Raw genomic sequence first — 24,391 nt, 5'->3', positions numbered from 1 at the left:
CTACCTGAAACGTCACACATCCCACGGGAAGGTATTTCCGGTCCTCCAGCATACTCAGATATTCGGCAACAAGGGCTGCTGAGTGAACGAGGCACTGGGCGGCTTCAGCATGGTTGCTGCGTTCCGAGTGCTTGCCAGCCATGTTCTGCAACCAGGTCAATCGCAGATCTGGAGAGGTCTGGTAGCCCTTGGCAATTCTAGTCAGAACAGAAATTCTTCTCAATTAGCATTTGCTTCCCAAGCTGGAAGGGAGTTTAGATTGTTTATTCAGTGCTGAGGTTTCTGTTATTGAATACAATCTATTCAGACAAGTTTGTGAGTGGTATGAAAATGTCTTTCAGTATGCTTAAAGGAAATAACTGTGGGCCCATGGAATGGGTAATAGCAGTTTCTTTTTTGCAGGGAGGACTAAAAAAAATGTTATATTAATATCTGGCAACTAAGGAAACAATCAGTAAAGGAAAAACTGGGAATTTATGTTTTCATTAAGGGAATATAAAGAAGTTCTATATTCAAGGAAAAAATTTATAGAAGATTGTTTCATTGTATCATCTTTATTTTAAAGAAAATAGTTGATTTGTGCCTCTAAACAACTACAAAATGTAAAAAGAGAAGGTCATATAGCAAATAAAAGTCAAGTTTTACTTACATTTTTCAAGATACAATAGGAACTACAAAATTCTCAATATATACCCCTACAAACACTGTCCTACAGGTATACTCATATTTAAAGTCAGGAAGATTAACGTTGTAGTAAAACATTAATACACTATATTTTCTTCCTAAAGAACTGCTTTTAATATTTAAAATATGGGTCTTGGCCCTTCTAAGAAGTCTAGGGCACAGGATGCCAAGGTGTTAAATATATTATTATTATTTTTCTAAATCCTCTTATTTTTGATAATCAATAAATATACTGAAAAATTGGACAGCTTCCTATAAAAGAATGAAATCAGAACATTCCCTAACACCATGTATAAAAATAAACTCAAAATGGATTAAAGACCTACATGTAAGACCAGATACTATAAAACTCCTAGAGAAAAGCATAGGCAGAAATAAATTAATCTTTGAAATATATCATAGCAATATTTTTGGGATCCATTTCCTAAAGCAAAGGAAACAAAAGCAAAAAATTAACAAATGGGACCTAATTAAATTTAAAACCTTTTGTATAGCAAAGGAAACCACTGACAAAATGAAAAGACAACTTACTGAATGGGAGAAGACATTTGCAAATGATATGACCGATAAGGGGTTAATGTTCAACATACATAAATAGCTCATACGACTCAACATCAAAAAAACAAACGACCCAATTAAAAAATGAGCAGAAGAACTGAAGAGACATTTTCCAAAGAGGAAATGCAAGTGGCCAACAGGCACATGAAAAGATGCTCAACATCACTAATAATCAAGGAAATGCAAATCAAAACCACAATAAGATACCACTTCACACCTGTCAGAATGGCCATCATCAAAAAGAACACAAATAACAAATGCTGGAGAGGGTGTGGAGAAAAGGGAACCCTCCTACACTGTTAGTGGAAATGTAAGTTGGTGCAGGCATTGTGTAAAACAGTATGGAGGTTTCTCAAAAATAGAGCTACCATATGACCCAGCCATTCTACTCCTGGGTATATATCTGAAAAAAACCAAAAAACACTAATTTGAAAAGATACATGCATCCCAGTGTTCACAGCAGCATTATTTACAATTGTCAAGGTATGGAAGCAACCTAAGTGTCCATCAACACACAAATGGATAAAGAAGATCTGGTATATGTATATATAATGGAATACTACTCAGCCATAAAAAAGAACGAAACTTTGCCATCTGCAGCAATATGGATGGACTTGGAGCATTATGCTAAATGAAATACATGACAGAGAAAGACAAATACTGTATGATATCAGTTATATGTGGAATCTAAAAAAAACGATAAACTAATAAATAAAACAAAAAAGAAGCAGGCTCACAGAAAGAACAAACTAGTGGTTACCAGTGGGGAGAGGAAAGGGAGGAACGGCTGTATGGGGGTAGGGAACTATGGTTATTAAGAGATTACATGAAATCATGTGTGTGAAGCCTTTGAAAATTGTAAAGCACTACAGAATTTAAAGAATCTTTCATTAAATTTAAAAAGTTAAAAAAAATATATATACTGACGAATTATTCATAGTTCTTAAAAGAAGTGACACAGGCGATCTGAAAAGCACATTTTTACTTTTCAATTACCATTAGAAAATGACACACACACAAAAAAGAAAATGACAAATAATTTCTGTATTTTTTTAATCTAATATTTTTTGTATGTCTTACTAACTTAAGCCCATTATACAAGGTATAAGTAAATCAAACAAATGTTACCTGTACATTAGATCAATCAACATTTCAGGATCCTCCTGGTGTTCCTTCATTTTAACCGTATCAGAAAGAATCATATGGAGATTGAAAACCAAATCTTGGACCTGTAGCAGACAATTGTAAGAAAAACATTCTTCAATTGTCATTCATTCACAATCACTAAATTAGTTTGGAAGATATTTCAGATAAGCATCCAGATATTTTAAAACAAACAACATGGTTTTGATACAGTTCTAAAGAGTGTCGGCGTGCTGGGGTATGGGGCAGTAAGGAGTAGTAAACATTATACAGATTCCTCAGCAGACTTTTTTCAGTTCTCACCCAGAAACAAGTAGACTGTAAGTAGAAATAAAATACATATGGGATATAGGGAGTACAGAAAAAGAACACAAAAGGAAATTCTCTCCTATGGTTCGGATTTTCCCGAAAAGTAGTTTGTAAAAACTTTAGTTTTTAAGGCAAGTTTCATTCAGAAGTGGAAATACTGTTTTATTGCAAAGCTTTTGTGTCTATACTGCTTAAGTCTACTATGCTTTGGGTACAAATTCACAGAATTAAATGCCATTCTGAGAAGGAAAAGAAGCTTACTGAAACAAAAAGATTCAGTCCTATCTCTGGCATATGATATATGGATTGAAAGAGAAATACAGGTTCTTCCAGTAAAGACCAAAGTTTGATTTAACAATTTGAAAAGTGTCTATTTACAATTCCTATTTCAACTAATGGTCTAAAAAGTAGCATTTCTGACCTGATCAGGAAATGTTGTTTCCCTCAATTCCAGATCTTCTTCAGCATATGTCAATATAGTCTTCAGAGAACGTCTCAAGAATTCTTCATTAAAATTCTGAGATGTGCCCACCAAAGAAGACAGTGACATGGTTACTTGCATTTTAACCCTGGCAAAGTTCTGTAACAGAGAAATTGCCAGGTAAACATTTAATACAGGAAAGCTTAAAGGGAAAAAAGTCTATTTTTAACTTCCTAAAAGGGAAAGGTTAGTGAAAAATACCATTCTAAGCAAAATATTTTTGAAAAAGCAATGAAATATGTATATTGAAATCTTAGTTTTAAAAAGGACATAAAACTTAGACACTTGCTGTAATAATAAGCTACAAAACAGGGTAAATAAAGTTGTGTGTTAGACTTGATTAGAAGTTGTTCCTAGACTTCACTGCCTCATTTATCTACTATGAGGTATATGTTATTAATAAAACAGCATTTTTACAGATGAGGTTAAAGAAGTTGACCAACATCATAAAATTCTTAACTTTTCGATGTGGTCCTTACACCATAGCCCATTTCATTAGGTCCAGTGCTATGATAAATTTAACACACATCCTGTATAAAGTAACCTAAAGGTAGAATCTTTGGAGTGATACCTTTAACAGTTTACATTCTTCCCTTTCTTAGTGTAAATTCACTTCTGTTCCACTGTTCCCCAGTTATGAAACCCCTCTTAATAGATTATCAGTGGTAACCTAGTAATTACCAAATCCAAGATACTTGTCAATATTCTACTTGACATAACTGTATATTTAAATGTATTGGTTACTTTTTCCCTGAACATTGCCTGCCTTATCTTCAGCGGTACCACTTTATCCTGAGTTACCTATTCTTTATCCACTTCTTTTCTGTCTCCTTTATTCCTCAGTTGCCGTTCTTAACCACAGTGTTCCCAAAGATTCTGTCAAGAAACCTTATTCACTGGTCATATTCTAAATAGCCTTATCCATTTCTTTGCCTTCAACCAGAAGAGATACATTTCTATGTCTTCAGCCCATATTTCTCTCTAGAGTCCAAGCTATTACATGGCCCCACAGATGGCGACATATATGGCATTCATGGCTCTGTATGGATGTTCCGTGGTACCTCAATTTTAACACTTCTAAAATGCCTTCTTTTCCTATTGATTAAATGAATGGTGTTACTATTGTTACTGTTCTTGTAGTCAGTCATTCAGGCCAAAAATCTAGAAGTCATTCCATAGTCATTCTCCCCTCTTATTATTCATACCATAAATCCATTCCACATTACCCTCCTATCTGTTCCAGTTTGTTATTTCTCCTTTCCCACTGTCACTGCTTTAGTTTACTCCCTTACCATTTCTTACTGGGGTTACTGTAATAACCTCCTAATCAATCTTTCTGCCTTTTTCACTAATCCCCTAAGTATCATCAGGGAAATTTTTGTAAAATGTAGATCTGAACACATCCCTCCTCTCCTTAAAACACTCCACTGACTGCTCATAGCTTTGAGGATAAAATTCAAATATCTGACTCAGTAAATGTGTCAAACTATATGATGGGAACTGAGAGTAAGTGGTAAACAAAACAAGTATGTCATGTGCCCTATGACAGCCTTGTCTAGACTTTTCAACTACAACTTTCTCTCTTATTATTCTCTCTTTGAGCCATAACAATCACGAAGTGCTAAAAAGGTATCCTCTGTTTGCCTATTTCCTTCTCTCATCTTCATGCCTTTCTAATATGTATGCACTGTTTTCTTTACCTACAAAGTTCTATCCACCTACTCATCCATCTGATTGGGTAATTCTCTCTTTTTATATTTTTTTATTGAGTTATAGTCATTTTACAATGTTGTGTCAAATGCCAGTGTAGAGCACAATTTGATTGGGTAATTCTTTATCCTTAGTTCAAGTATCTCCTCTTTCTGAAAAGCCATCCCTGAGAGCATAAGCTATTTTTCTCTATGCTTACTTAGTCCCCTGTGCTTACTTCTCATTATATTAACAGCACTCATTCAGCATTTGCCCAGAGCCAGTTACTGACATGTGTTATACTTAATATTAATTCATATAATCCTCACAAAACTATCTGCAGTAGGCACTTACTACTATTATTAGCTGAACATTACCTGTTCCTATCCTCCCCCACTAGATGCTAAGCTACCTGAGTAAAAGGACTATTGTTTTATCTATGTTTGCCCAATGCCTACTATAAAATCTAGAATACAATTCAGTAGTTAGTTCTACTATCTCTTGCATACATAAACTATAGAAAAATCAACGCTAGTTTTAAATTACCTATTCCTTTTTAAAGGTACTACCTGACACTAAGATGATAAATTACCTATTTTTATCCTATTATATAAAGCTTCCCTAAAATAACAGGAACATGTACCAAGAACACTCCAAATTCACTCAAATTTTAGGGACTTTATTTCAAAAACTAAGCAAGATCAATAAAAAAAATTGTTCTGGATTAAGAAAGAGGACCTGGCTTCTTATAAAAATAGGACAGGGTGAGACAGCAAGTTCCCACTTCTCCTGGATTTCATACAAAAATAAAAGATGAATAGAAAGAAATCCATAAACTCTACTTCAGCAAAATGAAGAGACTGATATAATTCATATAATATTAGAAAAGTACATAAGGGTGGCCAAGACAAGCTGAGATAGGAGGTAGTTTCAAAGGAAGGCAAGGAGGGGAGAGCAAATAGTAAAAAATCCTAGTGTGTGGATTTCAGAAATAATGGGGAAAATATTTCTTTAAATTAGAAACTCACTTTGAGGTGATGAAACTATCTGTCTTGAAAACAAAATGAGCTAAAAATTTGAGAGGACGGGACAGAAATGCATTGACCAGAAACTTTAGGAAGTTAGGCAAGATGTGTGTACAATAGCAAAATCCCATGAGAGACACATTCCTGAAGGAATATCCTACAAACACCTGGGCCAAGATAAACTAACTCATTCTAAGTTGAACAATAAAATGGTAAAGAGAATCACTGGAACTCACTAGGCAAAGAACATTTAATAGAAAAACGTGGTCATAAAACATGAAAATTCTAATAAACTATTTAATTATAAATTATAAAAAATTTATGAAGCCATTAATTTTAGGAAGAAAAAAAGGCAGAAATAAAAGAACTCAAGGAAAGCTACTGTGATAGTTAAGATTTTTTTCATTCCCCACCAAGAACCAATATTCACCAGGTTGGTGGCCATACTGCCCCTCCCTAAGAATGCATGATTAAAGAAATAGAGGACTGAAGGTATTATATAATTATAAAGGTAATCATTAGGGCAATATAAACTTTCTTAAACATGATAAACACTACACCCCCAAAATAAAGTGAAGATGACCATAAAATGCAAGATGAAAACAACTAAAAAACTTTTTAAAGGAGATGAGTAGGTAAGCAAAACAAAATAATACAACACGACTCCTGGATGCTTCTGATACAATAACAAGTATGAAGAGATTTAATTCAACTAAGAGACTGGATTACAAAGCAAAACTCGACTGTTACGTTGGACAAGAGAGGCACACTTAAAGCTATTCAAAAAAGTGACAGTAAAAGAACAGGCAAAGGTAACTGAAGCATGCTCAAAATAAAAAGGAAGCAGAGGTATCTTAATACCACAGAAAATAGAATTCAGGTCAAAAATACAAAACTTTTAAATAAAACCAATTCAGGTCTTTTTCAATTCTAAACGGAATAATTCACAGGAAGATATAATAGTTATGAATATCAATGTAACAAATAGTAATGAATATCAATTTATCAAATAAGAGCTAAAGGAAAACAGACAATGTATAGGCTTTAAATCATCTCCTTCAATCCACCAAATGAGGGGGGAAGGTATAGCTCAGTGGTAGACTGTGCACTTAGCATGAACGAGGTCCTGGGTTCAATCCTCAGTACCTCCTTTAAAATAAACAAACAAATCTAATTACTTCCCCACCCCCCCAAAAAAACCTCCCCAAAATCAATCTACTAAATGGACCAAAAATAGAGAAAAACAGAATAATGTAGTTAGTAAGGTATATTTGTTTAACTTAATACTCTGAAAATACAGAGTACCCCTTCTTTTTAAAAGCTTGCATAATATTCATAAAAACATTATATGTTTGGACACACAAACATACACATCCACAGTACCAAAAAGGAAATATAGTGTATACATTGTATGATCACTTTGCAATAAAACTAAAAATTAACATCGAAACCTGAAAACTCTGTGTTAAAAAGAAAATACAAACTGAAATAATGAAATATCTACAAAACAAAAATACTGAAAATACTACATATCAGATCCAATGATAGACCAAAAGCAGTGCACAAAGGGATATTCTAGGCTTTAAACACTTACATGAGTAAAAATAAATAAATTTAAACATTTGACTTAAAAAAGTCAGGAAAAATACAATCCATAAATATATTATCAAATAAAAATACACAAATGAAAATATGGAATTCTTCAAAGACTGGCATATAATCATAAAATATCAAGTGAAGGTATTAAAACTTTTAATTTTCTTTATTACTACTTTCATTTCGCTTATTGCTAATAATTAAAATTTGTAATAGTTCAACATACATTTATATTTTCAATCTATACTAGTCTATGTTATGTTTGGTACAGGAAGCAAATTGGAGATTTGGATTTTTATAAGGTATCCATAGAATGAGAAATAAATAGACAGTCTTAAGATCAGACTCAAAATATACAAAAAAATTCCATGCTCCTCCAAAACCCATTTAATAGGCATCTGCAGAAGTTATATTTCATTATGAAACCAGAGATAAAATCCTGAGATAAAATACTCACATTACCAATCTCAAAGTTCTGTCTCATAAGTAGGTAAAGGGAGGCACTAGCGTGTGACCGTATTGTGCTGATGCTACTGCTACAGTGCCGGAGAAGCCGGAGGCATAAATCAGCACACTGCTCTGTCTCTTCTTCAAACAAGAGTTCAGGGAACTGTAGAGAAACAACATCAACACTGAATTTATGCACTAAAAGTTCCAGAGGTATTTTAATATAGCTGACATAGAGATTTGTTAGTATAGTCCAGGAATGAAAAAAAGGGTTAAGGACAATATTTGCTAATGGCTAATTATATGGATCACTGAGCCAGATGGAGTGGGCTCAAATACCGATTATGTCATTTAATAGCTAGTAGTGTGACCTTGGATAGGTTTTCTCATCCATTAAATGGGCTTAATATATTATCTACACGGAATTGTATGACAATCTTAGATAATGTGCGTAAAACGCTTAGTATGGTAACCAACATGTAATAATTCTGTAGTACGTTTTTACTATTACAAAATAGTATAGAAGTTATTTTCACTGGCTCAGTTTTTTCAACAGCTCTGTAGTCCATCTTGTAAGATGACTAAGGTGAAATAGCTAATTTCAAGATTTAAGAATACACATATTCCTGGGGGAAAACACAGGAAATATCTGAAGTAGTTGAACAAACAAGAGTAACTTCCTTCCCATTTACCACAGGATATGTTAATTTCAACAGACTGAACTACTTATACATTGAATTCTTGATAAATCAAGTTAACAAGGAATAGACAAAACAAGATGAAGAGAAAACAAGCCCCATATTTAAAACAGGCAATCAATTTCAGGCCATTCTCCATATCAAAACTACTTTTTTTTAAGGCAGAAATTGGTTAAAGGTAATTCATATAAGAAAGAAATTCCAAAAGGCAAGTAGTAGAGAAAAGGGGTCTTAGATTATTATTAAAATTTAAATTTTAAATACATTAATCAATGAATGTGTCAAACTATCTCAGACAATGTTAATAAAGAAAGGAACGTCTGACAAAACAGCAGGTAGCAAAAAAAAAAAAAAAACCCACCTTTGAAACCAGGGCTCTCTGGGTAGCAAAACAATGTTGCAGATAAACTGCACTTTGGTTACAGGCCATGCTATGGAGTAGCACTTTCAGCACCCCACCAAGGATGCTCTCTTTGGATTCTGTTACAGAAACTGTCTGTAATTTAAAAATAGATAAATAAAATAGGCATGTAACGGCAATTTGGTGAGAGAGATAGAATGTACATAAATAAACAAACAGATTTTCTTTCTTTGTGTTTTATTTATTTATTGCATTCTTTTTTATTGAACTTTATAATGTGTCAATTTCTGATGTACAATATAATGTTTCAGTCATACACATATATACGTGACAATGTAAGATCGAGGAGGACCTCAAGGAAAAGAAGCTGAGCAGGGTTTTGATAAGAGAAAAAAAGGGGAAAAAAGAATGGATAGGATTTAAATGAGAAAAAAAGAGGAGCAAGGACATAATTTTTAGGAACTTCTGATATTTAAATGTAATTATACAGCTCAATAAATACTTTTTTCCCCACCTCAATTTAACAAATCTATACTATAAATTTATGTTCTTTGTGTTCTTACCTGGACAACAATCTCTAATGTATCCAAAATGATTAGATTTGCTTCAGTAGCCAGATTTCCATCAATCAGTGCTTCATGCTCAATCTCTGCTCTTGACCTAGTATAAAATGTTATAAGAAATTATATTTATCTTTTAGAAAAGCCAATAGATCCACAATTCAAAAAAGATTGAAAGATGCACAGATTTTTCTGAATGCAAAGTTAGAACAGACTAAGGAAAAACAAAGTATTTCACATGTTTTAAAATGTTTTATTTTAGCCTGAATTTTGTTGACCATGACAATACAGATTTTCTCACCCTTTTACAGTACTACAATGCTACTAAAAGCATAAATACTTAGCTTTCAGAGATGCAAAAACATTGCTTTATTCTGGATGGCATAGACACTAGGTGGTGCTATGTGGGCTTGTATTTAGGGCTGCTTTCATATAAAGCAGCATTTAAAATATTAGTATTCATATTGCCATTTCAAGGATTTTTCAATTTATTTATTTAGAATAAAAGTACTTTAAAAAAATTAAGTTTCATATAATTTACCCAATTTTTTAATACAGAAAATGACTTCAAAATTCTTGTAACTCTTCAGTGAGACTCCGGATGGAATCATTCATTAGAAACAAAACACTTTGATGGAATAAAGTGGTTTACTTGAATATTAATATTTACAAAAACATTGTTTAATGAAAATAAAACATTTAAGAATAACTATATATGATTTATGGGTAAAGTTGACATTTGTTTTAGTAGCAATATATATATAGAAACTATATATCACATCCAAGTAGACAAAACAACAGATAAATCAAAGTATAAGGATATATTAAATGCTAACTTTTCAAAGTTCGTAGATGTTCAAGTCTCTAAATCTTTATTATTACCACTAAAGAGAATAGTTCATGAATTTATCTTTTACAAATTAAGAAAATATAACACAGTTAGAATTAAACTGGAAAAAAAAAATCATGTTCAAGCTTAAAATTCCAGCAAGATTTTGTGCAGAAATATAAGATGCTTAAAAAAAAAAAAAGAATCAGGAAAACACCAAAAAAAAAGAGAAAAGAAAGAAAGAAAAGAAAAAGGCTTCCTTAAAACATAGTAAAATAAGCAGACAGAACACAGTATACAAATGTAGAAATACTAATAGTATAGTATCTGGCTGCTTTGTGATTTCTAAAAAACACACCACGTGGAAAAATAATGAAAGAAATAAAATACGGACAAAGACAACAGAAAAACACTCAAATCTTAAGAATTTTAACAGTTATATTATATTCAGTATCTGTTCTGGTCCAAGTATATGTGCCCTGCCCCCAAATTCGTATGTTGAAAATCTAATGCCCAAGGTAATGGTATTAGGAGGTGAGGCCTTTGGAAGGTGAGTAGGTCATCAGAAGCAGGGCAGAGCCTTCGTGAAGGGGATTAGTGGCTCTATAAAAGAAACCCCAGAGAGTTTGCTTACCCTTCCACTATAAGAGAACAAAATAAGAAGTCTGTGACCCAGAAGAGGGCCTTACAAAACAGCAGATCTGCTGACACCATGGTAGTGAACTTCCCAGACGCCAGAATTGTGAGAAAAATAAATTTCTGTTGTTTAAAAGTGACCAGTGTGTGATATTTTGTTAAAGCAGCTTGAAGAGACTAGGACAGTTTCTGACGATTCCAAACCCATCTCTACAGTACTGATCCTGCAGCTTGTCTCTCTGCTGGCTGGTACAAGGCCTTGTTTCCTGGGTTTTATGATTTTGCTGTCTGAGAGCTAATGTTTCTAGACATTTATCTGTGAGAATTCTCTAGAGCTCAAGCTGAAGATGGTTCTCAGGTAGGGTAAGCAATCATCCTGGTTTACTTAGGACAGGACTGAGGGGTTCCCTGGGACATGAGATATTCAGTGCTAAAATCAGGACTGTTAGGCAAACCTGAATGAGCTGGTCACCGTATTTTCAAAGCTTTTTGAACCAATCAAGCTACTTAAGGGCTAACCTGTAATTACAAATTCTCAGGAAAATATTTTAGCCCCTTGATACAATGCCACATTTCAAGCCAAGCAATTTTATCACTGGTTCGGTGAGAAGGGTTTCTTTCCCCTTATGCTGAAGATGCAGTTCTTCAGGATCCTGGACTCACAAAAGTACATTTTTAGTTGTTTTTGGCAGTAGGGTCAGTCACTGTACCTAGTCTGTCTTTGTGCTAGAAACAGAAGACTTGGAGTGTTTTGTCTTTATCTATATTTTAAGCTCTAAGATGGCAAAGATTAGTTTTCTAATTTTTTGTAATTCTTGAAATATTTAGTTCAGTGTGATGCCCAAAATATGTTCAAAAACTTGCAGAAAGCATTTTCCAAGGGGGATTGCTGGGAAAATATGTAACCTTTTGCTTTACTATACAGTTTGAAATATTCTTTCCCCAAATCTTTTTTAATCTAAAATTTAAAAATTAAGTGTAACTATTTTGTCTTCTTAGATCTGAATGCTGATATATGTAAAATAACACTAAAAGTCACTATTTTCCTCTCGCATTTGAAATCCAACAGCCCATCAGTAAGATAAAACAGAAGGTTATATTACTTGTCAAGCTTCTCAGTGTTTTGACGCCAGTGAGTCATGTCCTTTCTCCACCTCAGATTTTCCTGACTTCCAAAGGCACTTCCAGATGGGCTTCTCTCTGTCAAATAAATTTCAAAACCATTTTTAAAATGTTATTTCAGTTGGACCACACAGATGCATATTTCCAAACATATAACAAATACCACACAAGCTTATTAATTTTATACACAGCCATTTTATACTCAGTACAAGCGGGAAAAACTTGAAATGGTGCTTTTTATCAAAAATTTTCACAGCAGTTACAGAAGAAATATATGTGCTACATGTAATATAAAAAAATAAAAATCATTTTAAAATAAGCAGACTTTCTAATACCGACTTTCCCAAAATCTTAACAATGGCTTATAAGACCCTGCATGATATGATCTTATTTCCTACCACTCTGCCTCTTGTTTACGCTCCCGTTACTGTGTGTGTGTGTGTCTGTGTGTCTGTGTGTTCTGTATAGGCAGTCTCACTACACATGCTCCTGATTTAGGATGTGCGCAATGGTTATTGTTCCTTTTACCTGACTGTTCACCGCACAAATTTTCACTGGCCAATTATTTATCACCTCCATAGAAAGGCCTTCCTCAACTCTCCAATGCTTCCTTTACCTCTTAATTTACTATATTTCTCTCCACAGCACTTATGACTATAAGAACATAAGCTACTTAAGAACAGAGATGATGTCCATTTTGTTCACTTTACGTCAGGTGCTGACAAAGTGTCTGGCACATATTGAGAACTCAGTAGCCTTTTGTTTAATAAATAAACAAAATAAGAAGGATTCCTAAAGTAATTACTTCTTTTGGTCCATAGAAGGCAGGACAGGAGGAAGATGGGGGCTTTCTCTCAAGAGGCTTCTAGGATGAAAGGCAGAGTGAATGGCATGGGATCCTTTAAGGGGCAGCAGCAATAGAACTGATTCATACAAGTCCAGCATAAGTGGAAAAGGCATTGAGAATTGTGGAGAAATATACATTTAAACAATGGAATCAATTCATGAATTCAAACTTTCAACTAGAAAACTAATGAGACTTTAAATTGGCTGGGACAATGGAAAGAAAAATTAAAGTAAAAATTCAGAGTTCAAATAGAAATTTTAGAAATACTGAGAAACAAATATAATTTAACACACACTAAAGGACATGTTTGGATATTTCTTCTGCTTTCTCTCCCTTTCCTTATCTTTCTTTCTTCCTGTCTCTCTTTACCTCTTTTTTATTTTGAAATCTCTATCTTTAAGAACTGTGAAAGAAAGCATAAAAGATATACCTATATTAAGACAGAAAGCAAAATATTTGTGATCTATTTACATTTTTATCATTAACTTTATTTTTTTTCATGAAACTGCCTCTCATATCCTTAGTTACAAATGTCTATCATTAGGTTATGTAGCTTATTAAATGTCCAAATGTACATAAGAATTGCAAAAGCTTAATTTTCCCAAGACAAGAACTTCAATTTTTTAAAAACTGAGATATAATTGACGTATAACATTACATTAGTTTCAGGTATACAACACAATGATATATGTATTTATTACAAAATGATCACAAGTCTAGATAACACCCATCACCACACAGTTTCAGATTTTGTTTTTCTTATGAGGAGAACTTTTAAGATGTACTCACTTAGGAACTTTCAAGTATACAACACAGTACTGGTGCTGTATGTTACATCCCTAGTACTTATATATTTTGTAACTGTAAGTTTCTATTTTTGACTCCATTTATCCATTTCATCAATCCCTACTCCCCGTTCTCTGTATCCATGAGTTCAGGGTTTTGGGGGTTTTTTTTGTTTTTTTGTTTAAGATTCCACATTTCTTCATTTCTTACATTCAAACAGTGATAGCTGTCCAAAGGCCACAAGTTTAAACATAAAACCAACATGTTGTTAACAGCTCCACTCTTTCCAACAGTAAGCTTCAGAAAGAGCTGATATAATATAAAGAACACTAAATTAGATGTCGAAAGATCTTGGTTCTGTCACTTATTTATGATCTTAGGAAAGTTATTTACCTCTGTGAGATTTATTCTATTTATATTAACGATGAGGATAATTATTCATTAGGTTTTGGTAATAATTAAATGACCCAGATAAAAGTTAACTTCCATACTTTATAGAAGGTTGTTGTACACACTGAATGAGTCAAAAGAAAATCAATCGGTACAATGTATACAACGGAAGTGAGAAAACAGTGGTCTGTTAATTCCAAAGGCAAAGACAGTCTTATTCATTATTAAATTTCAAACACACATAGCAAATAAAAGATATTTAAACCTACTTAAATAAACGATCAATACGTCAAATGGCCTATCAGAAAACAATAATTTAAAAATATTCATGTAAGTATACATTCACATTTTAAGTCAACAAATATATATTGAGCTGTCGGCATGTGTCACGTACACAGATGACTAAGCCACGTCCCTGACCTTAAGGAGCTCTCAGCAACTGTATCACTTTAGGATTTACGAAATATTTACCCACACATGGTCCCTACAAAGATGATACGATCAACTAGTTACACTATCTTTTAAAATCTCAAAACAATCACAAGTGGATGAGGAAAGAGAAAGTAGGGATATCAAGTGACTTGGCCAAGGTTACATGGCTAATGAGTTGCAGACAGAGGATTAGAAACAGGCTTCAAATGCTACTAAAATGTTTTCTCTTTCTGATATTTGAGTTTGATGGGTGGTATCTTTGCATTATATTCATATATCAATTACTGTAAAGCTAGGAAACTTTTATGAGTAAAAAGTGATGCAACATGGAATGGATGACCAAGAGTGAACCTTCGTGTAAACTACAGACTCTGTGATAATGCGTGTCAGCGTAGGTGCATCAATTGCAACAAGTGTACCACTCCGGTAGGGGATGTTATAACAGGGGAGGCTATGCGTGTGCAGGGGTGGAGGATATAGCAGAATTTTCTGTATCTTCAGTTCAATTTTGCTATGAACCTAAAACTGCTCTTAAAAATCTATTTTTAAAAAGGGATGTTATGAATAACCACACAAAGGCAACAGGAATAAATTGAGATTATCCAGAGCAAACTGGGAAGTATGTTCTCCCTACTTGAATAAGAATTCTAACTTGAATTCCTGCAAAGAAATGGTTATTCAAGTTAATTTACAATTACATTTAAAACACTTTTTAAAAAGTGTAGAACTATCATTGAAGACTTGCAACAGTGATCACTGTAGTATTTCAAGGAAATTGAAAAATTCTCACCAGGAGGAGAAGATATTGTGTACATACCAAGCTGTCCTCGGCTTCGGCGCACCATTTCTTGCCTAGCACCTATGCTCCCAAGAATGGCTTCTTCAAGCTTTGCTCTCATGTCTTTTGATTTCTTAAAGGTCAAACTATTCATTCTTTCAAACACTTTCTTTCCCTAAAATTTAAACATTAGAAAAGAAGACACATTGAGGAAATTTTCTTCTTCCTTTTCCACATTATGTTTCCTTTCTTGTTCTTCTCTGCAATACAGCACAATGATCACTTACTTTGTACTCAAAGCAAGATACACAAAGATAAAGCAGATCTAATAGTCGGTTTAGCTGCAGGACTGAGAGATCTGTAAACCATTTTTGTAGAACTGTCTCATCTGCATTCTTGAGAACCCAAAGCAGACAGATTAAAAGACTCCGACTTGATTCTGCTGAAAAGGTAGTGTGTTGCCTGCCACTCTGAAAATCAAAAGCAGCAGAATGAGACACATTGATCAAAGACCATTTCTTTTTTTGAGTTGTCAGTTGTTTTCTTCTAAAAACAATAAAGCAAAAATTACTTAAAAATCAAACATTTCAAAAGAACCATTTGATCTAGACAATACTTGTGTTAAGTCATATAGAACCTTAAACTTAAGGTCCTGAGGTTTAAAGAACCTTTCCTGGCAATAGAAGATTATTTTAATCTATGATAGAGCTTCCAGCAGACTATAAATAAGAAGACATAAAGGGAAAAGCTAAAGGGTCCTACTATTAAAAACAAAGATATTTACCAAAGATTATCAGACACAATAAATGAAAAAAGCAACTGTCTGAAAATAAGAATATTTTAAGAGTATTTAGTAATAACAAAATGTTTGTTAGGTTTAGAGAATCATTGTTTCCTATCAAAGGATACTGACAAAAGGAAAAAGTCTTAGAACACATATAAGTGAAAAGCATTTTTACATAAAGCATATAAAGTTAAGGAATTATTCCCAAACTTCAATCTGTATCAGTATATAGTATGAGAAATACAAATAAAAACTAAGAATAAGAACCTGTTTACAGTGCCTTTTATTGGATATTTACTTAGTTCCAGGCATCAGGCTGAGCTTTTTACATACATTATTTCATTTAGTCCTCCAACAGTATTACTAAGCAGGTTGTAACATCTCAATTTAACAGACAAGAATGCAGGATGACAAGAATAGTAATAATGATGATGGCAAAACATAACATTTGAAATGTGCTAGGCACCATGCTGATCACTTTTTATTATTTAACTCTAACAACAGTTTTATATGATGGTATTAACTACTGTTATTTCTAATTTACCACTAAGGAAACTAAAAGTTAGAGATTAAATAAGTTGCCCTAAATCACATACTAAGAAAAGGTAAAGCCACTATTTCAGTCCAGGTTAACCAGACTCCAAAGCTTATACACTTCACTATTCTATTACATTCTAATATTTGGTTAATAAATATACTAAATAATAATAAGAAAGTAGTAGATGGGATATTGAGAAGAAATACAAAGGAAAGCTGAACATACACTTGACTGTTGAGGCCATGACCTCAACTACTACCACCTTAATCACTCCTCTATCTATCTTGGATGGTGATAATGATAGTAGCCTAGTTTTTTTTGCGGGGGGGATTAGGTTTGTTTGCTTGTTTGCTTGTTTATTTAATGGGGGTACCGGGGATTGAACCTAGGACCTTGTGCATGCTAGGCATGCACTCTACCACTGAGCTATACCCTTCCCCTACAGCCTAGTTTTTTATAATGCTTACTCTGTGCTAGGCACTGTACGAAACACTGTATCTTTTAATGTATTTATTCCTTGCAACATCTAAAGAGATAACTATTATTACTTACTCCATCTTACAGACATAAAAACCAAGACAAGAAGCAGTTAGTTATCTTGTGAAAGTATTTTGCAGTAAATGGTGGGACTGGGATTCAAATGTAGAAAGTGTGGGTCCAGAGACCAAGCTCTTATCCACTATGTTTACTGCCTTTCAAGGATGTAAATAAACTCACCCACATAAACTCACTTAACTATGCTATATTGTACTTGAGCTGGACACAAATAGCTTTGACTCCCACTCTCCAAATTCAGTCTCTCTGATAAGGAAAATTTTCCTTTATTTTAAAAGCAGGCATTTTATATAGCAGAATTTTCAGGCATACATAAATATATTGACTAAATTCTCAATGACTGATTTTTTAAAAGCAAAATTTAAAAATTATCCTGAATTTGTCACAAAGATACACACTAACGTTTCTTATACCCCCACATAAATTGCCAACAGCACAGTGACACAATTTGAAGAAAGTCGGACAAACGTGAAACAGACTCAGTAATGGAAAGATGTCAGTTTTCCCCCAAACTGGTCTCTAGGATCAATGCAATTCCAATCAAAATACCAGCCAGGTTTTTCCTGGAAGCTGACAAACTGATTTTAAAATGTAATGAGGAAAAGCAAAGGGCAAAGAATAAGCAAGACACTCTTGAGGAAGAACCAGGTAGGATGGGAACAAATTTGCTCTACTAGATAGCAATATTTACTAAAAAGTTAGAATAATGAAGACAGTTTGATATTGGCATATGGATAGACAAATAGTCTAATGAAATAGAATAGAAAGCACACAAAAAAATCTTACGCATATATGAAAATGCGATATGTAACAGAGCAGGCACTATGGATGAGTGGTGGTATAAAGGTGGTCACATCTGCCTACATTAAAATTAAGAACATGTGTTTGTTCACACAAGTAATTAATAAATAGATAGCTACAAAAGGCACACCATAAATTAGAAGAAATTTGCTGCATATAAAACCAACCAGAGATTTGTATCCAGAACAGTCTCTCTTAAGCAAGTTTCCACAAAAAAATTAAGCCCTACAAAAAATGACTAAGAGGCTGAGGCATTAAAAAAAAAAGATAATTCTGGTCTGGTATTACCAATCAATGAATCTTCAGTGAAGGAAGAAACCACAACCCAGGATTCTTATATCTACAAGTAACACTGCAAATATAAAGTCCAATACACGGTCAAGAACCAGGCACACAAAGAAGCAATGTCTCAAGAGTGAGACTGACAAAACAGACAACAGAAAAGGGTACACTAAGACTTAAGATATTGAAATTATCAAAACAACCACACTTTTGATGTACGCTTGCCCAAAAATAAGGTTAAAAACTTTGACAAGAAACTTAAAAGTATAAATAGAAATGTTATATTGAAAAAATAAAAGAAACAAATAGAATTTAGAAGACTGAAAGAAAACTTACACAATAACAAAATTAAGAGCTCAAAAGATCAGTGTAATGTAATATCAGGTACAGTTAAGGAGAGAATTAGTAAAATGAGAGATAGATCAAAGCAAGCAATCCAGCATGAAACATAGGTTAACAAAAAGATGGAATATACAGAAAACAGAGACAAAGCAGACACAATAAAAAGGATTAACAGATGTATAAATGAACATAAAAGAGGAGAGACAGAATGGAGACGAGGACACATTTGAACAGATAATAGCCAAGAATGTCATAGAACTGAAGAAAGATGCTGAATCATAAATTTAAGAAGTCTAAAACTATCAAGCAGAATGAATGTAAAGAAATCCAAAACTAGATTCAATAGACTGAAACCATAGAAAGCCAGTTTTATGGAGAATATCAAGTAAACAAGAGAGAAAAAATACAAATTATCTTTAAAGAAGTAATAGTTCAATACAGCTGACTTTTCAAAAGCAGTGATGCAAATGAGAAGACAGTGGGAACAATGTCCTCAGCATGTTGAAAGAAAAAAGAGGAAGCTCAGATGCCATTTCTTTTAAAAAAATCCCAATTAAGATCAAATAAAGACATTTTTTTCAAAGAAACAGAGAGTTCATCCCCACAGAATAGAAAGTTCTAAAGGATATGTTTTCCAAAGTAGAAAAATATCTCTTATGGAAGTTCACAAAATCCAGAAAGAATCAAGAACAAATAGAGTGGTGAACACATGGGTAAATCTAAATGAAAACTGATTCTATGTAGCCATAAAATAATAATAATGTCTTGTGGGGTTTAATGATACATAAAACTAAAAACAGCATTTAGGTAGGGAGAAAAGTAAACAAAGTCAACCTGTTCTAAGATCCTTCTATTAACCAATGTGAAAGTAAAGATAATGATTACTATTACACTGAAATTTAAGGAAGTGAATTGCTATTTGTAATATAATCACAAAAAGAATAGAAACAGAATGTATAACTTCCAAACTAGTAGAGAGGAAAAAGTGGAATGGGGGGAAAAAAGAATGAGAAAAAAATGACCCAAAAGAAGATAACAAATGAGACAAAAAGAAAATGGGGTGGGAAAACAAGAAATAAAATTAAAATGTTAAGTACATTAATTATATTAAATGTAAATGGACTAAAACATTCTAGTGAGAGACAAAGATTTTTAAAATCTTTGAACAGACCAGATTTTTAAAATATAAGAAAAAATCTAACTAAGTGTTGTTTATAAAAGACACAGCTAAAACATAAGTTTCAAATATTTAAAATATAAAAACACTGAAAGTAAAAGGATGGAAAAACTCACGCCATATATATGTGTGTGTGTGTGAGTGTACGCGCGTGCATGTATACACACACACACACACACACGCACACAAGGCAAAAGAAACCTAGCATAGCTATACCAGTATTACACAAAATTGACTTAAAGGCAAATAAAAATAAGTATTTCAGTTCATGCTGACAAAAGTACAGTCCATCAAAATATATCAATTTTAAATTATCAGATATTTCATAATAAGGCCTCAAAGGAAATAAAAACAAAATCCAATAGAATGACAAGAAGAAATTACAACACCACAACTGTAGTGGGATATTACAAAAAGCAAACAGAATTCAGCAAAGAGAAAGAAGATTGAAACAGCAGGATTAAAAATGTGATGTAATATGTATAATGGATAAATACAGAATACATAATTAACAAGGGAAGAATATATATTCTTTTTGAATATGTGAGATATTTGCAAAAATTGAGCATATACTAGACCATAAAACCAACTGCCACAATGATCAAATTGTATAAAGTTCTCTGATCATTCAGTTAGGCCAAAATCAGAAACAAAAGGACTACTTTATATGTAATATATATATATTACTTTATATATATAAAACATGTATCAGAGAAGAAAGGTTGAAAATTAGTGAGTTAAGCAACCATCTCAAGAAGTTAAAAAAAAAAAAAGAACATCAATATAAACCAAAAAAATTAGAAGACAGTAAAAATTAAAGATAAACATTCAAAAGTGAGGATCAACATTGCCCACAAATTGGTTCTTTGTACAAACTAAAGAAATATACAAATTCCTGTTGAGATTTATCTAAGACAAAAGGTACAAAAAATGAGTCACAGAAATAAAAATATTTATATCTACTATATATGTTACAGACATTAAAAAGATCACTAAAGATATTCAGAACAACTTTGTATGCCAAGAAGTTTGAATCAATTTCTACTAAAATAAAATTTACAAAAATCAGTGTAAAAAGAAATAGAAAAACTAAACAGTCCTATAGTCATTAAAGAAATTATATCAGTAATTTAAAAACTTTCAAAAAAGAAAACTGCAGGTACAGATGGCTTCACCCACAAGTTCTACAAATATTCCAGGAAGAAATAATTTCAATTTTAAAGAAGTACTTTCAGGGAACAGAATAAAAGGAGAAATTCCCTAGCTCACTTTAATTGCCTAAACTGCCCAATTCCAAAACCTGAATAGAACACTATGAGAAAGAAAAAAATCTTACAGACACAGATACACAATCTTAAACAAATATAGCAAAACAAATCGATTAATATACAATCATGAAAAAGTTGGGTTTAATGCAGGAGTTCAAGTTGGGTTTAACACTAGAAAATTAACTGAAAGATGCCACAGTAAAAGATTAAAAAGCAAAATAACATGACAGCTTCAATGGTGAAAAAAGTATGATAAAATTAAACAACTATTCATAACTGAAAAAACAAAACTCCTAGCAAACTAGGAACAGCAGGGGACTTCCCTAACGTAATAGAAGGTATCTTAAATACTAACCCCAAAAGAAAACCTTTAACACCTATGTTTAAGAATGAAATGTTGCAAATTTCCCCTTTAGTGATCCCAACTATCACTATTTCTATTCAATACTGTACTCACGGTTCTAGCCAGGAAAATAAGTTTTGAAAAAAAACTGAAAGGAAGAAATGAAACTGCCATTATTCACAGATGGTATGATGGTGTATGTAGGAAAAAAATCTGCACATGTTATTAGTTTAGCAATTCTGCTGGAAATAAACATTATTGTTCAAAATCAATTCTATGTCCACATAAAAGCAATCACCAATTAGAAAAAAGAATTTTTGAAAAAGATGTCATTTCTAAGCCTATAAGAATATATTACACATTATCATATTATATAATTTTATAATATTATTAAAATATTAAAAATATCAAGGACCAATAATACATCTACAAAAGATGTTCTAGGTCTCTTTGGTAAAAGCTATAAAAGTTTATGAATTTATAGACATTAAAGAAGGCCTAAATAGTGGGGAGAGCTATCATGATCAAGGATTTAGGGATTTAACAGTTTAAAAATAGTAATTTTTCCCAAAACTGATCCATAGATTCAATACATTCTCAACCAAAATCCCAACAGGTTCATTGGTTTCTGTTTATTTATTTTAGTGGAATTTGATAAGCTGATTCTAAATCTGTATAGAAATACAAAGGACCAAGAATTAGCCAAGAAAAATTTTTAAATGCATGAGGACTTTCTCTACATGATAGCCCATACAGAGGTAGTCCTCCAGAACCGTTGGGAAAATAACATATAAAATAAATAATAAATAAACCTGAACCCCCCAATTCCACTGTTCATAAAAAGTCAATTCCAAGTAGATTTTAGGATTGGATATAAAAGGAAGAACAAAAAAGTATTTAAAAAATAATATAGGAGAAAATATTGAAATAAGGAAATGTTAAAAAATAAGACACAAAAAACTAGCTATAAAGGAAAAGGCTGACAAACTTAAGTATTTTAAAATAAGACACTCTAATCACCAAATTCACCGTTAAGTGTATGAAAAAGCAAGCCACAAAAAAGAAAGAAATCTTTGAACTACTTATAATTGACATTGGGCTTGATCCAGACAGAGAAACTGCTACAAATCAAAAACAAAGGCAGACAACCCAATGGAAAATGGGCAAAAAACTCTGGACACTCAAAAGAAAAAAATCCAAATGGCCAACGTATATATGAAAAAGTGCACACCCTCATATGACATCAGGGAAATGAATGCTTAAATGAGTTGAGATACAACACTAAATTATCAAGTTGACAAAAATTTAAATGTCTGAAAATTCTAAGTGCAGATGAACGAACATATGAAGGAACAGGAATGCTCATACGGCAGGTGCAAGTATAAATCAAGACAAACCTTTTGGAAAACTCCATGGCATATCTAGTACAGAAGATACACATGTTCTATGACCCAGAAAATCCCACTCCTAGGAAATACCCTAAATAAAAGCGTATATATGCCTATAGGATATATGCAAAAGAAGCCACAGGATTGCTATTTTTAATAACCAAAGATTAGAAACCATTTATGCATCTATCAATAGAATGGGTAAATCAACTGACCTATAGTCAGACAACAGAATATCATAACAAAATGAAAAATCAGTGAATTGTAACTATATTTTATAATATTAAAGACATAATCTAAAACTAAACTGTTGTATTAAGGGATGCAAACCTAGACGGTAAAATTATTAACAAAATTAAGCAATTACATCATTAGTCAGGAGAGTGGGTAGCGTGGTGTATAGCTCTGGTGGGGAAGAGCATGCAAAGGATTTCTGGAAGGCAGCCAAAGATCTATATTTTGTCCTGAATGGTAGTTACAAAGGTATTCATTTTATCATCTTTCGTACATGTACATTTAGGTTTCATGTACTTTTTCATGTGTGGTATATTTCACACAAGAAAGGTCTAAAAAAATGAAAAGCGAGGTCCATAAAATTGAGAATAGTGGTCATTTTGAGGCAAGAAAGGGACTGAACTGAGGGCAAACTGGGAACTTCCAAGGTATTTGTAATTTTCTATTTCTGAAGTTGAATGGTGGGTACACTGTTGTTTCTTCTATTATACTTTAATTGCACATGTACTTTATATACAATGGCAAAACTACAAATGCTTAAAAATTGATACACCGGAATTCATCAAAATTAAAAACTTTTGCACTTCAAATGACATCATCAAGAAAATGAAAACATAATCCACAGGAAAAAAGTATTTCCAAATCACAAATCTGATAAGGAATTTATATCCAGAATATCATTAAGAACTCTTTCAACTCAATAATAAGATGATGAATAACAGAATTTTAAAATGCTAAAGGGTTTGAATAGATTTTTCTCTAAATAACATATACAAAAAGATATGCCAATAAGCAAATGCAAAGATACTCTTAATATCAGTAGATATTAGGGAAACAAAAATCAAAACCACAGTGAGGTACCACTTCATACACATTAAAGTGTGAAGTATATACAATAAAAAAGATAATAAAAAGTGTTAGAGGATTTGGAGAAAAAGGAACTTTTTATTCATTGCTGGTGAGAATGTAAAATGGAGCAGCCACTTTGAAAAAGAGTTTAGAAGTTTCTTAAAATATTAGACATAGAAATACAATATGACCCAGCAAATTTCATTCCTAAGTATCTACCTAAAAGAAATCCAAACATATGTGCACACAAAGACAGATACACAAATGTTCACAGCAGCATTATTCCTAACAGCCAAAAACTGGAAATGATTCAACAGTTCATCAACTGATATAACAGATAAAAATCTGGTCTATCAATATAAAGGAATACTATTTGGCAATTAAAAAAAAAAGTACTGATACATGTTACAACCTGAATGAACCTCAAAAACATTATGCTTAGTGAAAGAAGCCAGACAC

General features: G+C 32.7%; 1 protein-coding gene across 4 annotated transcripts in view; it reads right to left on the bottom strand.

The window, feature by feature from the left end:
• The window catches only part of DOCK7 (dedicator of cytokinesis 7), a 178,818-nt gene that overhangs the window by 28,979 nt on the left and 125,448 nt on the right, over window positions 1–24,391 (bottom strand). For all 4 annotated transcript variants that reach the window (XM_031465267.2, XM_031465272.2, XM_031465268.2 and 1 more), the window contains 9 exons: window positions 15,659–15,841; window positions 15,411–15,546; window positions 12,120–12,216; window positions 9,555–9,651; window positions 8,992–9,126; window positions 7,943–8,095; window positions 3,116–3,274; window positions 2,371–2,471; window positions 5–197 (listed from right to left, as the gene is read on the bottom strand). In XM_031465267.2, the coding sequence (XP_031321127.1) occupies window positions 5–197; window positions 2,371–2,471; window positions 3,116–3,274; window positions 7,943–8,095; window positions 8,992–9,126; window positions 9,555–9,651; window positions 12,120–12,216; window positions 15,411–15,546; window positions 15,659–15,841 (1,254 nt within the window). The remainder of the gene's footprint in view (window positions 1–4; window positions 198–2,370; window positions 2,472–3,115; window positions 3,275–7,942; window positions 8,096–8,991; window positions 9,127–9,554; window positions 9,652–12,119; window positions 12,217–15,410; window positions 15,547–15,658; window positions 15,842–24,391) is intronic.

Source organism: Camelus dromedarius, chromosome 14 (genome assembly GCF_036321535.1).
Source record: "Camelus dromedarius isolate mCamDro1 chromosome 14, mCamDro1.pat, whole genome shotgun sequence".
Lineage (NCBI taxonomy): Eukaryota > Metazoa > Chordata > Mammalia > Artiodactyla > Camelidae > Camelus > Camelus dromedarius.
Note: the sequence above shows the minus strand (reverse complement) of the source record. Positions and strands in the feature narration are given on the sequence as shown.